This window comes from Muntiacus reevesi, chromosome 1 (genome assembly GCF_963930625.1).
Source record: "Muntiacus reevesi chromosome 1, mMunRee1.1, whole genome shotgun sequence".
In the NCBI taxonomy this organism is placed as follows: Eukaryota; Metazoa; Chordata; class Mammalia; order Artiodactyla; family Cervidae; genus Muntiacus; species Muntiacus reevesi.
This window is the reverse complement of record NC_089249.1, coordinates 145,524,723-145,543,241: the sequence shown is the minus strand read 5'-3', so window position 1 is coordinate 145,543,241 and position 18,519 is coordinate 145,524,723. Positions and strand designations below refer to the sequence as shown.

Here is an 18,519-nt window from a genome sequence, read left to right as displayed (position 1 = left end):
CTTTTGGCTCTAACGACCCTTGCTCTCTGCCCTTTAAAGGTAAATGAAGGACTCAAAGAAGCAACGGTCGCCTAAAGTCAGGAACAAATACAGAACAGGAACAAATACAGAACCTGTAGAGCCTGACTGCTTTGTATTTTTATAACCCTGTGTATGCTATTTAATGGGCTTCCCAGGTGGCTCAGTGGTAATCCACCTGCCAGTGCAGGAGACACAGGAGATGTGGGTTCAATCCCTGGGTCAGGAAGATCCTCTGAAGGAGAAAATGGCAACCCTCTCCAGTGTTCTTGCCTAGAGAAACCCCATGGACAGAGGAGCCTGGTGGGCCACAGTCCACAGGATTGCAAAGAGTCGGACATGACTGAGCAACTGAGCTTGAGCATGTATGCTATTTAACAGTCTCTGCCTCGGCTTACATATCTGAACAACAGGAATAATGATAGAATCTTCCCCTTAGGGTTATTGTGGGGATCAAGTGATTTAATTCCTGCAGTGTGCTTAAAATATGGTCTTTAATAAGTACCCAATCAATTCTAGTGGTTGCTGTTGCCATTAGCACATTATTGCTGGAAAGTCAGTGTCCTCTATGGACACCCGTTAATAGTGGAGTAAAATGCGCTCCTTCCCTTTGAGTCCCAGAGCAGCCTTCAGGCCAAGATAGCTATCAGCATGGAAAAGGCTTTCACAAAAATTTTCTGAAGTATTTAGGTTTACTGCAGAGGATTAGAGTACATGTAAATACGTGAATGTGCGCTCGGTCTAAACAAACTCTTACTTGTTTTTTCCCAGATTTTGGGAGTAATTGGAGGCGCTCTGGGGAACATATTTCTGTATCTGTTTCCTTGCCGTAGTCAGGATGTCCAATGAGAAGCATGTACCATTCCAAGCGAGTGAACACAAGCAGGAATCAGCTCAGAGCATTCTGGACAGTCAGACAGCGCCTTCACCTGCCATTTCTGAGCAGCAGAGTCCAGTCTGCCAGTGGAGTTCAGCAAAAACTGATACAGAAACATCTTTAAATTGTGAGGTTTGAGGTGCAGGGGCAGTTGGGGGGTGGTGGTGGCGGGAGTGATGCAAAACCCTCCTAAGAAATTTATACAAATTTTGTTTGTTTTTAAAAAGCATATCCTGGGGTTTGACGCCAGTATCTACCTGGGCTCAACTCCCACCTCAGCCATGTACAACCTTTGTGACTGTGAACAACATGCCACCTCTCTGAAACTAATCTGTCGAATGGTGCTGGAAGAATTCTGGACGGGAAGGGGTGCAGGGCATGAAAAGAGATGGCTTGACTTCGGTGGGTGTCCATCCACCCATCTAAACCCTGGGGCTTAAGTACTTACAGGCATGGGCTGTCTTATTCACCCCACAGTGGCTCAGGCATTGCAGAGTAGGGCAGTAATTTCTAGAGCTGGCATGTGATAAAAGTTTCACTGGCAAAGACAAAGTGATAAAAATGAGTACCATTTAGTGTGTGCTGCTTCTGTCTGGAACACTCTGTACTGGCACAATCATGTACACATACAAACACACATATATATGTACAAAATACAGATGTATATATGCTCACACCTAAATAATTTCTGTGTATGTTTTCACCTTAATTCAGATATCACTTCTTTGGAAAACTCTGACCCCTAGGTTGCATTAGGTACCTCACTTATGAGCCCTTATAATACCTTTTGATATTTTTTCATTCACTTATCACTGTTCATATTTGTACATTTGTGTGATACCCATCTTAGGGTGGCCAGCTGTCCCTTTTGCCTAGTACTGAGAATTTTCTAGGACATAGGAATTTTAATGCTAAAAGTGAGAGAATCCTGGCCAAACCTGAATCATCAGCCCTCCTAGTCTGCATTCCTCTTAAGAGAGCAGTTCCATGAAGATGGAGACTGCACTCTCTTATGTACGTTTACTTTCAGTGCCTGGATCACAACAGGAAATCAGGAAACATCTGCTGAACCCGTCAAGAAATGAGTGAACATATAAAAGTTAAATGGCCTTTTCTTGCAGGGGAAAAAAAAAAAACGAAACAGAAAAGCTCTTTACCCCTGAGATTACTTTAGGTGTTAAATTTACCCTTTTTATAAACCATCTTTATTTGACAAAATTTAAAGTTGATAATATTGTATAGTCTCCTGCCTTCCCTCACCCCCTTCCTTTTTGGGGATTGGAACTCCTACTGATTTGATTGATTTCACTCATTTAGTGAAAAGAGAACCAGAATAGTTAGAAGGTTTATCCATATGCTGAAGTTCTGTACCATAAAGTCCATGAGGTCAGAGATTATAGATATATTCAGTTCACTTCTGTATCCCTAGGGCCTGGCGTAGTAAGAGCTGAATAAATATTTGTAGAATAAATGAATGCATACATTCTTTGCCCAGCTTCAGGACATTCGGGAGTAGACCCAATGTACCTAACTCTTTTCATCCTTACCTTCTCATACACCCCCCACAACCGTAATATCACTTGAGCATTCATCTCCACTGGGTGGATGAGAAGCTCATGCCTTTCCAGATCAGTAAACACGTGGTCCATCCCTGCCTGTCCTGTCTCATCCCTTGATGTACTTTCCTAACACCTAATGGACTTCCATGGTCTGCTACAAAAAGACATTGCCATATCTTGAATACCAAGAGCATCTGTCTCACCTACATGGCTTTGTTCAAGCTATTCCCTTGACCTGGAATGCCTGTTCTGTTTCATCTTGCTAAATCTTACTAGTCTAAGTGTATGTCCCATTCTCTAAGAAGCCACAGTCTGGGCCACTTCATTCCTTACCCTATGTGCCCTCCACGGCATTCTATGCTTTGTCTTTACCATCCCATGGACCACACTGTTTTCTATTTGACTATTTACTTATCTAGCTCCCCCTAAATGAGGAGTTTCTTGCAGACAGAGCTCTTTCTCATTCATCTCCGTGTCCCTAGTCAAGAAAGAGAGTATGTTATTAGGTGTCTAATGAATGTTTGTAGAAGTAAGGGGACGTATCAGTTATCTCTTGCCTTATATATGTTAGGTGGGAAACAAACATAAGATCCTCATGACACACAACAGGACATGTATTTTTGTTCACAAATCTTATCAGTTGGCTGAGTGATTCTGGTGATCCAGGCTCGCCAACTGCTGGTTGCCTAAAAGGATTTGCTGATCCGATTTGGGCTGTCTCATGTATCTGAATCATCACGTGTGACAACTGGACTGACTCAGCTTTCTGCATATCTGTCCAGAAGGCTCACCGGGGCATGTTCTCATGACAGAGGGAGAGGGGGAAGAACAGGAGCACACAGTTCTTGAGGTTTAGGCCTGAAAACTGGTACACAGTGTCACTTCTGCCCCATTCTGTTGGCCAGACCAAGTGACAAGGTTGATCTAGACTCAAGGGATGGGGACCCCACCTCTCAATGACAGGGGCTACAAAGTCACATTGCAAAGCAGGTGGATGCATAGAAGGCTAGAAAATGGGGACCATGACTGCAATCAGTTCACCACAGAGAGGGAGCCAGCCAAGGACTGTCACATCAGTTTCTTTCCAAAATGATCTCTTTTGCTACCTTGACACCTGGATGAGTTTATCAGAAAGGTTTTTAAAGAAGAAGCCAGGACCATCCTTTGGCAGGAGTGACTTCCTCACCATCAAAGGTATTTAGCAAGAAGCTGAATTCCATGGCCAGAGGGACCTCACATGGGAGGAAAATAAGACTGCTTCTAGCCTTGAGGGTCAATATTTTCACATACTTTGCCCCTTTCTTTCCAGATCAGCAAAAACCCAATCTTTGTACCAGGTGTCTGGGGCCCTTATTTCTCAGCCATGGTGCCTGGGTTCTGGCTGAATGAAGGTGGTCAGAGCGTTACTGGAAAATTGGTAAGTTGACACTTTCTTCCTATGGTCTTTAATGTTTTTCCACCCTTAACTATTCCATTTTGTCATATTCTTTATACCCAGTATCTGAAAGATTTGCAGACTCTTAAATCAGAATTAACTTTTCCTTAGCATACAACCTCACATATGGAGCATATGCTGCCTGCGTTTGCCAAAGGAATAAATGTTGGTCCAGGCATTGATGACTAACCGATCTTCTCACCTAGCTTTCTTTTCACATAACAACCCATTTTTCTCATGGCAACAAGAGTGATGTTCTACTCTGTTAAAAGGACTGTGTTAATCTCTAGCCAGCATCCTTCACTGGTTCCTCATAGCCCTGGGGGCATAGTTCAGATAGTTTTCTGGGCACATCATTCCCTTTGTGGTCTATCCTTTCCAGTCTGGCATGTGTACTTGTCACTAAGGCTAGATTGCCCTACTCACGGCTTCCCCATGGCTCATGTTATTCGACTCCTCTGTGCCTTGGTATATGCTCTGCTTGGAGAGTTCTTTGTCACTTGCTAGTTTTACTTGATCTGTAAGACATAACTTTAGTTCTTAGCACATTCTGAGATAATCTGTCTTTTCTAGAAATCTAGGAGATCTTTAAAGGTATGGACCATATCATACTTCTCTTTGTATCTAGCCCAGTGCAATCCCTGGGTCAGGAAGATCCCATGGAGAAGGGCATGGCAACCCACTCCAGTATCCTTGCCTGGAAAATCCCATGGACAGGGGAGCCTAGTGGGCTACAGTCCATAGAGTTGCAAAGAGTCAGGTATGACTGAAGCGACTTCACACAGGAGCTCTTTAAAGGTATGGGCCATATTGTACTTTTTGTATCCAACCAGTGTCTGGTTCATAAAAGGTGCTTAGAGAAAATATGTTGAATTCATGGGGTCATCTCATAGGGAAGACAGAAAATCAATAAAAGTGAGACGTAAAAAAAAAAAAAAGTGAGACGTATACTATACCTGAGGTATAAGACACAGAACAGGAACAAAGCTAGATTAAGAAATTCTTGGCAGTGGAGACAGTATTTGTGCTGAGCTTTAATGATTAATAGAGACCAACCAGACATAGAAAGGCAGTGATATTTTCTAGGTAGGAGAACTAGCATAGACACAAAGATATCTGAGTGAAAAAATAACAAGGCATGTTTGAGGATAATTGCAAACTTTCACTTGTGGCATAAACTGTTCTTAGAAAAATGGCTTGCAATTGGGAGAGCTGGTCAGGGACCACACAGAAGAATTCCCTGTAAAACATGCTAAGGAGTTGAACTTTTAGGTAGTAGATCAAGAGGAACAGGTGAAAGATTGGAAGAATGACAGATGTTGTCCTATCTCTGTTATAAGAACTGGCTAGTATCCATCAGGAAGAAGGCTTAGGCGTACATAGCCCAGTGAAAGAGACTAGCTTCAATAGATTGACCCACTGACAAAAAGCCATGAGGGCTTGAATGAAGACATTGGCAAGAATGACTGAGAATTGAGGACGAAAGATCAGCAGACCTCTGAGGGATTAAATGTGGAAAAGCAAGGGAAAATGAGACCCAGCCTTGGTTACCCAACCTCACATTTACTATGTTGTATTGAAATCATCTGTTTATGGTCTGTTCTTCTCCAGCTCTTCTGAATGTTCAGCCAAATCAAAAGTGGTCTGATCCCAAGCTGAATGTGGATATAAATGACCATTAATTTCCATTTCTTGGTGTGTCTGTATTTTATTCTTAGACGCCTTGCGTTTTCTCTCAAAGTTGGTGGATGCATAGGTGAATGGCTAGATTCAAAGAGCCAGTTGTGTGCCTCCACTCTTGTGCCGGGCTATAAAGATATATGAATTAGTCCCCTAATAGTCCCAGGTTTAAGGAGCTCATTGTCTAGTTGGGAAGTATAAATTAAATAACATTTGATTGTTCTCAATAGAAAAGTTGAGAAGAAGACATCACTCTGTACCAAAGGTGCAGTGGGATCGGGACTTGATGATCTCCTATTTAAACGTAGTGTCATGTATTTACACAACTTTTCAACTTAAATATCCACTCCCTTTCTGTGACACAAAGAAAACCCATTACTGAAACAAACACCTTTATAAGCCCACATTATGGTATAATTACGTTGGAAGACCCAGAATTCATAGCAGACACAACCTGGAGTCTTTTATAACAAAAATAGTGATTCATTAAACTAACTCTTTTTGCAGGATGCATGGTCCATGAAGCTGTCCATCAATAGGTTTTCAGAGATTTAGTATGCCAGTTGAACATCTGTGTCAGTCAAGAAATGCTTTTCCTAGTATTTGGCTTAGAGTTTGTTCCATTGCTATGGATATAAGCCATCTTTGCCCAAACATTTTGACATATTTTGGTGGACAAGAATTGGTTATGCCTACTTCCTGAGCCTGAAATTAAATTTTAAAGAGTGACTCTTTTCTGACCATTAATAAAATCTTCATAATAGTCCACTATGGTTTTTAACAAGAATCATGGAAATTGTTGGCATTTACCTAATTAGTTGATTTTGCATCATCAATACAGCTGCATGTAGAGTTCTACTTTGGATAATTCTACATATATAGTTTCATTGGCTGTCGGGATGGAGCATGATTGACCCATGTGTTACAGAAAGCAAAATCTAAGGAAATCCAGAAGTTAGCAAGATGGAGCAAAATCTGAATCAAGAAAAAAACAGACTATCCAATAAAGCATCAGTTCAAAGAGGGCAAGCAAAGAGACATAAACTACCTAGAAAACAGAGATACAAAAAGAATAGCAATGATGATGATGATAATAATAGCAACAATAATTGTACTTTATTGAGTGCATTTTCCCATGGGAAAGATTTATATGTTTAATCCTGTTAATCCTTGAGTGATAGTCATAATAATCACAATGCCTAATATTTATTTTGAAGACTTATTTAGTCTCAATTCCAAGAGCCTTTCATGTACTATTTTATTTAATCCTCTTGGAACCCCTGCAGGTTAGGTATAGTTGTTATCCATATTTTATAGATGAGTAACTGAAACTCAGGGTCTCAAGCACAGCCTGGAGAGTTTCCTGATGCACTGTCAATGGCCTTTTTACATGATTCATTTGCCACTTATCTTTCCTTTCTATTTATTTATTCTGGTTCATGTTTTATGAATTCTTATCACTGGTTTTTCAGCATATTGTCATTGTACAGAACGCTATAAGAGGACGTTATATCTCTTTTGTTCTGTGTTTCATATGTACACCTTCTCTCATGTACTTTGTCTATAGGAGTTCGCTCTATTATTACACTGTCCAGAATACATTACAAACATGCAGTCATAAACATATCATCTAAAGTGGAAGAGAAGAGACAGAAGAAGAAAAGGGAAGTAAAGGAGGGGAAAGGAGAGAGGGAAAAAAAAAGAAATAAAATTTATCTGAACTCTAGATTTGGGAAAAAAAAGATATTTTGTCTTATTTTTGCAATTAAATACAGATCTTCCATCACAAAGCAAAACTTTCATTCCAAGTATGTGAATAGATTGGTACTTTAAAAAAAATGTCTCCATCTGGTTAACTTCAGGATTAAGAAAAAAAATAGGATAGGATCTTTTCTGGCTCTGGAGTCCTTGCAGTTTCATCTGCCTGAGATTTGGGCTTGTTTTCCACTCATTTCAAACTTGTGCAGCCGATATTTATTTCCTCTTAGAAGGGCACATACCCCATTCCCATGGATGATTTATTTCAGCTCACCAAACACCCATCAAAGACTGTCTCGTGCTTGTCGATACTCTTTCCAGAATAGCTGTGCAAAAACCATCATTTTATGCCCAGATTTTTTCCACAGAATACCAACCCGTGCAGTCACTGCATCCAGATGCTGAAACTTATTTCCAGCTGGACCTCAGCCATCCTTCTCTCCAAGCTGTCTTCTCTGTCTTATTTGAAGTCATTTTTACTGAGGCAGGCACTGAATAAAAGAGACTAGGACAGATTCCTGAGCTGCCCCTGTGGTGCACTGGCTTTCTGGGACACTAGGGCTTGGTGGGAGTTAGCATTGAATTGCTTGAAGTCAGAATTTAGCTTTATAAACTTGAGCCACAGGGTTATGTGAGCTGCTGTTTGCTCTTGGAGTTTAGGATTTGTTTCATCATGAGTGCCTATCTGCTTGCTCCTTTATCACCAATACCCCTCAGCCTGGGGCTAGCCTCAGGGGCTCAGCCAGTCCTCCATAACTGGGTGTGTACAGAGTACATCATGCAAAACGTTGGGCTGGATGAATCACAAGCTGGAATCAAGATTGCCCAGAGAAATATCAACAACCTCAGATATGCAGATGATACCACTATAATGGCAGAAAGTGAAGAGGAACATCATCAAGAGCTTTTTGATAAGGGTGAAAGAGGAGAGTGAAAAGGGTGACTTGTAATTCAGCAATAAAAAAGCTATGATTTTGGCATCTGTTCTCACCACTTCATGGCAAATAGAAGGGGAAAAAGTAGAAGCAGTGACAGATTTGGTTTTCTTGGGTTCTGAAATCACTGTGGATGGTGACTGCAACCATGAGATTAAAAGAACCTTGCTCCTTGGAAGGAAAGCTAGAGCAAACCTAGATAGCATATTAAAAAGCAGAGACATCACTTTTCCTAACAAAGGTCCATGTAGTCAAAGCTATGGTTTTCCAGTTGTCATGTACAGAAGTGAGAGTTGGGCCATAAAGAAGGCTCAGTGCCAAAGAACTGATGCTCTCAAATTATGGTGCTGGAGAAGATTCTTGAGAGTCCCTTGGACATCATGGAGATCAAATCAGTCAATCCTAAAGGAAATCAACCATGAATATTCTTTGGAAGTGTCAGGGGAGTATATAATTTCCTCAGATCTGTCTCGTCACAACAAAAATTTGAAGCAATGGACCAGCATTACAGCCCTCGGACAGACCAGTGTTACAGCTCTCAGATGGACCAGTGTTAAAGCTTTGGGTTACAACTCAGTTTTTTTTTTTTTTTTTTTTTTTTAAATATTATTTTATTAGTTGGAGGCCAATCACTTTACAACATTTCAGTGGGTTTTGTCATACATTGACATGAATCAGCCATAGAGTTACACGTATTCCCCATCCCGATCCCCCCTCCCACCTCCCTCCCCACCCGACTCCTCAGGGTCCTCCCAGTGCACCAGGCCCGAGCACCTGACTCATGTATCCCACCTGGGCTGGTGGTCCGTTTCACCATAGATAATATACATGCTGTTCTTTCAAAACATCCCACCCTCACGTTCTCCCCCAGAGTTCAAAAGTCTGTTCTGTACTTCTGTGTCTCTTTTTCTGTTTTGCATATAGGGTTATCGCCACCATCTATCTAAATTCCGTATATATGTGTTAGTATACTGTAATGTTCTTTATCTTTCTGGCTTACTTCACTCTGTATAATGGGCTCCAGTTTCATCCATCTCATTAGAACTGATTCAAATGAATTCTTTTTAACGGCTGAGTAATATTCCATGGTGTATATGTACCACAGCTTCCTTATCCATTCATCTGCTGATGGGCATCTAGGTTGCTTCCATGTCCTGGCTATTATAAACAGTGCTGCGATGAACACTGGGGTGCACGTGTCTCTTTCAGATCTGGATTCCTCAGTGTGTATGCCCAGAAGTGGTATTGCTGGGTCATATGGCAGACTCAACTCAGTTTTATTTACAAAATAAAGGAAAATACATCCTTGAGGCCTGAGGGCATGCTGACCCAAAAGACGCGAAGAGAAGAGAGAGAGAGAGGGAGAGAGACCGACCCCCGGCCCGTTGGCTTCTCTTTTTATATGTTTTTTCTCCTCCCCCTGGGCCTGCCCTATGTATATTGGACTAGCCAGGAGTGCTGTTTGTTCTACCTGAGGTTCTCACTCCAGTCCTCAGACCTTCCTTTGTTCTATTTTCACAGGCTTCTCCCTTCCTTATCTTTTAGCCACCACCATTCTGGACTCCTCTTTCCTGCTCTAACTACCTAACAGAAGGATTTATACTGAAGCTGAAGTTTCAATACTTCGGCTACCTGATGTGAAGAGCTGACACATTGGAAAAAACCTTGATGCTGGGAAATAGTGAAGGCAAATGGAGAAGGAGCAGCAGAGGATAAGGTGGTTAAGTAGCATCACTGACTCAATGGACATGAATTTGAGCAAACTGCAAGAGATAGTGGAGGACAGAGGAGCCTGGTGCACTGCAGTCCATGGGGTCACAATGAGTCAGACAGGACTTAGCCACTGAGCACCAACAACATGAAGAGCTTAACGGGTACACAGCTTACAGAGATCCAGCTTACAGAGATAGTGATGTCACTACCTGTGACTTCATTTAGTCAATTTCCTTCCTGTTACAGAGATTTCCTGAGGGATTACTTTGGGCTAGGCAAGGACATGGTCACATGATTCCTGTCCTCTGGTAGCTTATCATCTAATGGGAAAGTTGGATACTGAACTGGTAATTATAATTTATTATAGCACGTAAAAGTAAATTGCACTACCCCTACAACCAACTGGAAGAATCTGTTCTATGCTAAGCACATTCAGGCCCTCATGAAGATTCAGGATTTAATGTGATCTTCACAGCATGCCTGTGTGGTTAGTTTTATAAGTTTAACAAGTGACTAAATAGGCTCAGAACAGTGAGGTAACTTGATCAAGGTCTAATAGCTATAGGTGGGGAGAACCTTGATTCAAACCCAAGTCAGCTACTGGAAGCCCCAGATCTTTCCAGAACTGGACTTGACTTTTATAGAGCTGCCTTTCTGAATTTTTTCTTACAGTTCTCTAGTACACTTACTTGAGAAGCAATTATTTTATCAGTGTGACTTTTCAAGTGTATTAAAGCACATCCAGTTGGTAGACTTTGTGAGGTCATGAAAGAGAAAGTGTGTGAATCAGTGTTGGCAGGATCTAGGTATACAGAGATAGGTGTGTTTCATGCCAAGCATCTCACATTAGCTAATTGGAACGACTTCATGGATACAAAGACTAACTCTGCATAAACAGATGCTTCCCTGTTCCCTTCTCCTGCCCAGGCCTTCCCTTTTTTTTTTTTAACATCCCCCTGGATCCTGCTCAGCTCCCTAATTACCTTCTCACTTCTAATCTTTCCCCCTTTAACCCTTATGTATTAGTTTGGGCTGCTATTAAAAAAAAAAGTTCCATGGACCAGGTGGCTTATAAGCAGCAGAAATTTATTTCTCATAGTTCTGGACACTGGAAGCCCAAGATCAAGGTAGCAGCATGGTTGGGGTCTGGTGAGGGCCCCCTTCTGGGTTGCAGAAGGTTGTCTTTTCCTTGCATCTTCTCCTGGTAGAAAAGGAGAACTGTGGCTTCTTCAGATCTTTAAAAGGGCACTAATCCCATTCATCAGGGCTCTACCCTCATGACCTAACTGCCTCCCAGAGGCCTCACCTCCCAATACCATGACATTGGTGGTTAAGATTAAAAGTATGAATTGGGGGGCGGGGGTAGGGGGAGACATTTAGTCACATCACCGTCTCTAACGATTGCAGCTAAAACAATCTTTCTAAAGCATAGAGATGACCCTGTTTCTCTTGTTAGCTCTCTACTTATCTGTAAGGTCTAAACTTGAGTGATGTTTATTTATACAGTCAGTATTTATTGAGTGCCTACAGTTTTCAAGGCACTGTTCTGAGTGAGAAAAAGGCAATAAGTAAAACAACCCCTTCTGCCCCTCCTCTGAAAATCTGTCCCCTTGTCAAGCTTACATTCTAACAACAGGAGACAGATAATACACAATAAAAATGATAAGTAAGTTTTATTTTACAATATAAGTTGTAAAACTAATAGAGGAATTCAACTTGTGAGTTGACTTTGCAGTTTTAAATACGGTGGTCAGGATAGGCCTCATTGAAGTGACATCTAACAAATATGGTTTGGAAGGGAGTTATCCATTTGGCAGGTTCAATCACTAGGTTGGGAAGATACCCTGGAGAAGGGAAAGGCTACTCACTCCAGTATTCTGGCCTAGAGAATAGAGACTGTATAGCCCATGGGGTCGCAGAGTCAGACACGACTGAGCGACTTTCACTTTCACTTAGCCATTTGGAAACCTGGGAGAAGAACATATCAGGCCAAGGGAAAACCCGTGCAAAGATCCTGAGGGGGTTGCTTACATGAGAATAATATAGGAATAACAAGAAGGCCACAGGAATGGGGCAGAGTGAACCACAATGAGAATTGTAGGGGATGCAGTCAGAGAGGTAATAGAGGCTGTATTTTGGCCACTGTAAGGATTTTGGCTTTTATTCTGTAAAATGGGAAGTCATTGAAGAATGATGAACACAGGAGAGATATGCTATGACTTAGGTCTTTAAAGTATCATTCTGGCTGCCGCCTGCTATGTTGGGAATAAACTGTGGATGGGAGTAGGGGAAGTGGAAGCAGGAAGACCAGAAAGAAGCTCTTGGAGTAGACCAAATGAGAGGTGAGAATGATGGCAGTGGGCTTAGTGAAAAGTGCCCAGATTTGGGATATGTTTTGAAGATACAAGCAAAAGGATTACCTGCTGGATTGAATGTGAAGTGTGCAGAAAAGAGAAAGGAGAGGGGTTTTGAAGGATAACATTTCTATGGTCAGAGACAGTGGATTAAATATCAAGGAGGTAGAGGGCAGAAGGAGTCAAGGATTACTCCATTTTCTGACTATAATAACTGATAAACTCACTGTGATCCTCCATTGTTTGTCTTCATCTTGGTAACGTACACCATCATGTATATACTTATTAAAGCCAGAAAATTAGGATTCGTACTTACCTCCCTCTTTCCCCTCTCTGTCCACATCCAATTCATCAGAAAACCTGCTTGTTTCTGACTCCAAAATGTATATCACCAATCTAGCTGTTTTTCTTTCCCTTTATTCCCAGCACCACTGGCCAAACCACCATTGTCTGTGTTCTGGACCATGTAAGGTGCATCTTTTGTACACGGCATGTAATTAGGTATTGCTTTCCTGTTTTGTTTTATAACCTCTGATTTTTCTTGGAGTGTTTAGGCTATCAACATTTAATGTAAAGATGAATATACTCAGATTTAGTCTTCCATTTTACTCTTTGTTTTCTGTGGTCAGTTTTGTTTTCTTGCTTTCTCCATCTCTCGTTTTTGTCTTTTATTAGATTGAATATTTTCCAATTTTGAAAATTTCATTTTTCTACTGGTTTTTAGGCATTTTTCCATTCTTTTTAAATGCCTTTTTTAGGAGTTATAGTAAACATTCTAAACTTTTCAGTCTACTTAGAGTGCATACTCTATAATTTCGTGGTAAATTCAAAAAGCATTCACCTCTATAGTTGCATTTACTAGTTCCCCCAACTCTTTATGTTGTAGTTGTGATATGTGTGGTATCTACAAGGCTGTACTCTCAACAGTACAGTGGTTGTACTGTGGTTTGGTGAGAACTCCCTTACTGGCCTGCACACGGCCGTGTTTTCACTGTGTTCCTTACATGGCCTTTGCTAGGTGTATGACATAGAGAGCGAGCTCTGGTGTCCCTTCCTCTTTTTATAAGGACAAAGATTAGGGCCCCACCCTTATGACCTCATTTAACTCTACCTGCATAATGTCTCCATCTCCAAATGCAGTCTCATTGGGGGTTGGACTTCAACATCTGAATTTTTAAAGGATACCATTTAGTCCATAATAGTCATATGTATTTCAAAGAAATTCTGAGAAACAAAGCATGATCTTTTGTGTTCACCTACATAGTTACAATTTCCATCATTTCTTTTTTTTTTTAATTTCTTTATGAAAAAATTAAGCTTCCATCTGTATTTCCCTTCACTCTGAAGAACTCTCTTTAGCATTTCTTTGGTTTTTTCAGACCTACTGGTAAAACACCAACAAAAATACCTTCTTAGTTTTCTTTTTTTTTTTTCCTTTCAACAGTTAAAGATGTCAGTATATTGCATTCTGGCACCATTCTTTCTTATGAGAAGTCAATCATCATTTATTTTGTTCTTCCCCTTCATATAGTATATCCTTTTTCTCTAGCTACTTTTAAGATTTTTCTCCTAATCTTAGTTTCTATGATGGTGTGCACGTATGTAGTATTTGAGGAATTTATCCTTATCCAAGATTTGCTATACTTCTTGAATTTGTAAATTGCTGCCTTTTACCAAATTTGAGAAATCTTTAGCATTTACATATTTAAATATCTTTCCTACCTATATGCTCTTATTCCTCCTACTGTGACTCAATCACACATATTGAAGACCTCTGGCTATTGTCTCATAGCCCCACCTGAGGATTCTGTGGTTTTTCCTTTCCCCCAGTTTTTCTCTGTCTTTCTCTTCTTCTCTCTCAATTAGACACTCTCTATTGGTCTTTTGTCAAGTTCATTGTACTTCTGTGTGCAATTTCCAGTCAACTATCAGGCCCATCTGCTAAATATTTATTTTAGGTATTATATTTATCAATATTTGAATTTCTACTTTTTATTATAATTGTTTCCATTTCTTTGCCATTTCCTATCTATTATTAGTTATGAGAATGTTATCCTTTTACATCCTTGAGCATTGTTAAACTACTGGCTTTAAAATTCTTGCTTTTTAATTTTAACATCTGTGTTATCTCAGGGCTATTGTCCATTAAATGGCATTTCTCTTAAGTAAGGATTATATTTTCCTCTTTCTTCATGTGTCTAGTAATTTTGACTCATATATTGAATTTTGTAATTGATGTAATATAGTGACACTGGTTTATACTTGTTTCTCTGAAGAGTGCTTTTTTTTAAGCAAGCAATTTAATGACTGAATACAAACTCCAAGTTTTTTCTCTCCTATGATGGACACCTACTGAAATCTTTGTTGAGCTCTTTAAGCCTTAGCTAGGCTACATATTTTGTAATTCATAGATCATCCAGAGATCAAGGTAACATTTACAGTCATAGCATTGAACTCCCTTTTCATGTCTGTCTCCTTTCTGATATCTCCCTATCTCTTACTTTCTAGCTGTTATGGTTGCCTTAAACTCTAACGTCTCATTTCTTAGCTAGGAAGACTGTGTATTTCTATCTGATTACTAGCTGTCCTGAATGGCACTGATTGAGGCCTACTCTCTGGCAAAAATCTGTAAAATCAAGAAACACACATAATGCTGTTTTTTTCCTCCCATGTGTCTATTCCTCTTCAGTCTACCTGGTTTGGTAACTTTCTGATATCTTCAGAGAATTGTTTAATGTAATTTGATAAGCATTTATAATTGTTATATTGTTATTTATAATTGTTTGCATAATAAGAGCTATCTAGTCTTCTGAACTTCCCTGGTGGCTCAGATGGTAAAGCGTCTGCCTACAATGCGGGAGACCCAGGTTCAATCCCTGGGTTGGGAAGATCTCCTAGAGAAGGAAATGGCAACCCACTCCAGTATGCTTGCCTGGAAAATCTCATAGATGGAGGACCCTGGTAGGCTATAGTCCATGGGGTCGCAAAGAGTCAGACACGACTGAGTGATTTCACTTCACTTCACTTCAGTCATCTTAAGAAGTAGAACTAAATGATTTCTTTTAAAACAAACAAGATTACATCTCTTCCCTGATTAAAACCCTTCTGTTAGCCATCTGCATGTCATCTGTATGGTCTTCTTTGGAAAAATGCCTGTTTAGGTCTTCTGCCCATTTTTTGATTGGATTGTTTATTTATATTGGGTTGTATGGGCTGTTTGTATATTTTAGATACAATCCCTTGTTGATCTCATCATTTGCGAATATTTTTTCCCATTCTGTAAGTTGTCTCTTCATTTTGTTGACGGTTTCCTTTGCTGTGCAGAAGCTTTTCCGTTTGATTAGGTCCTGTTATTTAGTTTTGCTTTAATTTATTGTGCCTTGAGAGACTGATCTAAGAAAATATATTGCTACAATTTGTGTCAAAGAATGCCTATGTTCTCTTCGAGAATTTTTATGATGTCATGTCTTACATTTAGGTTTTTAGACCATTTCAAGTTTATTTTTGTTTATGGTGTGGGGGAGTGGTCTAATTTCATTGTGGTCAGAATGCCTATCATCAAAAAATCTACAAATAATAAATAATAGAAGGGGTATGGAGAAAAGGGAACTCTCCTACACTGTTGGTGGGAGTGTAACTTGGTGTAGTCACTATGGAAAACAGTATGGAAGTTTCTTAAAAAGATAGAGCTACCATGTGAAAAGAAAAAGAAAATTCTAATTCAGAAAGATACATGCACCCCAGTGCTCATAGCACCACTGTTTATAATTACTAAGACATGGAAACCACCCACATGCCCATCAACAGATGATTGGATTAAGAAGTGGTATGTATGTATGTACAATGGAATATTACTCAGCCACAAATATAATGCAATACCACCATTTGCAGCAATATGGAGGAACATAGAAAATATTATACTAAGTGAAGTAAGTCAGAAGAGAAAAACAAATACTAATCATGTCACTTATATATAGAATCTAAAAAAATAACACAAATGAATCTATATACAAAATAGAAACAGACTCATTATAGAAGACAAATTTATTGCTAGCAAGGTAGGGAGAGGATAACTTAGCAATATGGGATTGACAGATAAAAACTACTGTATAAAATAGATAAGCATCAAAGGTACACTGTACGGCACAGGAAACTGTATCCAATGTCATATAATAAATTTATAGTAATAGTGTTAGTAGCTCAGTCCTATCTAACTCTTAGACCCCCATGGACTGTAGCCTGCCGGGCTCCTCTGTCCATGGGATTCTCCAGGCAACAATACTGGAGTGGGTTGCCTTTCCCTTTTCCAGAGGATCTCCCCAACTCGGGGACCAAACCCAGGTCTCCTACATTGCAGGCAGATTCTTTACCATCTAAGCTACAGGGGAGTCCTCTATATATAATAACCTATAGGGGGATATAATTAGAAAAAATAACTGAATCACTTTGCAGTATACCTGAAACTAGCACAATACTGTAAATCAGTTATACTTCAATTAAAAAAAATAATAAAGCTTTCTATGTCCTCTGATTGTACTTAGAGTAAAATCTCAAGCCTTTGAGATGGCCTGCTTGATCTGCCCCACTTCCTACCTCTTTATCCTCATTTCACACAACTTTTCTGCTTCTTTGCTCTTTTGGACACCTATCAATTCCTAGGACATGTGAAGCTCTTTCCTACTATAGAATCTTTGCATTTATCTTTCTCTGTACTGGGAATTATTGGTACTTATTTCTTGTTCATATCTTTGCTTAAATTTCACCTTCAGATCTCTCCATCTTTACTGAATCCTCTATCTGAAATCGGTGTTCTTTTTTTTTTTTTTCTCTTTAGTTTTTGACCTGTCTGCACAGCTTGCAGGATTTTAGTTCCCCAACCAGGGATTGAACCTGGGGCCACAGTAGTGAAAGTGCCAAGTCCTAACCCCTGAACCACCAGGGAACTCCCCAAACCAGTGTTTTTATTACAGTGACTTATCTATTTCCTTCAAAGAACTAATCACAATCTTTAATTATTGTATATATTTGTTGACGCTATACCTCAATATAATATAATCTCCATGTGAAAAAGAAAATCTGCATGTGAACAGAAAGAATCCCCTGTGGTTATTGACTATGACCAAAATAGAGTGAGTGTGTGTGTGTGTGTGTGTCTATGTGGGTGTATGTGTATGTGGGTGTGTGTGTTAGTCACTCAGTCGTGCCCAACTATTTGCAACCCCATGGGTTGCCCACCAGGGTTCTCCATCCATGGGATTTTCCAGGCAAGAATCCTGGAGTGGGTTGCCATTTCCTTCTCCAGAGGATCTTCCTGACCCCGGGATCGAACCCAGGTCTCTTGCATTGCAGGCAGACTCTTTACCATCTGAGCCACAAGGGAAACCCTAATATTCATTGAATCTATAAAAAACCTTATCAGGCTAGACTATATTCACATATTGGGATGCCCATTTTTCCTTCATTGGGAGAACTTTGTAAGGGGAGTGACTTATATTTATCTTTGTATCCTGAGTTACTAGAATGATGCCTCACACAAAGTAGATATATATCACATTAGTTTCATGAATAGGTAAAACTAACAAGCTATAAAAATGAACAAAGCTACCGATTTTGATGATGAATGAAACTGACTGAACTAGCCTTACATTAAATCACAATTGATCTACTTGAAAGAGAAATTGTCCTTTGAAGAGCTAAAGTTGTTAAAAAAAAAAAAAAAAACACATAGTTTATATTTTCTTTCAGGAATGTTTGTTGTTCCTAGGAGCTGTTCAGTGTTGAAACTCACAATCAATTTTTTTTTTAAGTGGGCTTTCTTCTTTCATTAGATTTTCATGAGAATTTCAAAGCTGGGAGAAATCAAGCAAAACGTTTTTGCTTTGAGCTAATATTAGTTAAATAAAGAGTTGAAATAGTGGACTCCCTTGATGATTCAGTGGTAAAGAGTCCATTTGCGAATGCAGAAAACCTGGGTCCCAGATCAGACATCCCTGATCTGGGAAGATCTTAAATGCTGCAGAGCAACTAAGCCCGTGTGCCACAGCTATTGACCCTGTGCTCCAGAGCCCAGGAGCCCCAACTACTGAAGCCCGCAAGCCCTGGAGCCCGTGCTCCACAAGAAAAGCCTCCATAGTGAGAAGCCCTCCCACTGTAACTAGAGAGTAGCCTCTGCTCACCACAGATAGACAAA

At 40.0% G+C, this 18,519-nt stretch overlaps 1 protein-coding gene and 1 non-coding gene across 8 annotated transcripts in view; both read left to right on the top strand.

Moving 5' to 3' along the window:
* FGGY (FGGY carbohydrate kinase domain containing) overlaps positions 1–18,519 on the top strand; it is a 476,938-nt gene that overhangs the window by 317,438 nt on the left and 140,981 nt on the right. For all 7 annotated transcript variants that reach the window (XM_065912007.1, XM_065912026.1, XM_065912035.1 and 4 more), the window contains one exon: positions 3,764–3,871. In XM_065912007.1, the coding sequence (XP_065768079.1) occupies positions 3,764–3,871 (108 nt within the window). The remainder of the gene's footprint in view (positions 1–3,763; positions 3,872–18,519) is intronic.
* Positions 15,146–15,217, top strand: TRNAC-ACA (transfer RNA cysteine (anticodon ACA)). Its single transcript has one exon. It is a non-coding gene; the product is annotated as a tRNA-Cys (tRNA).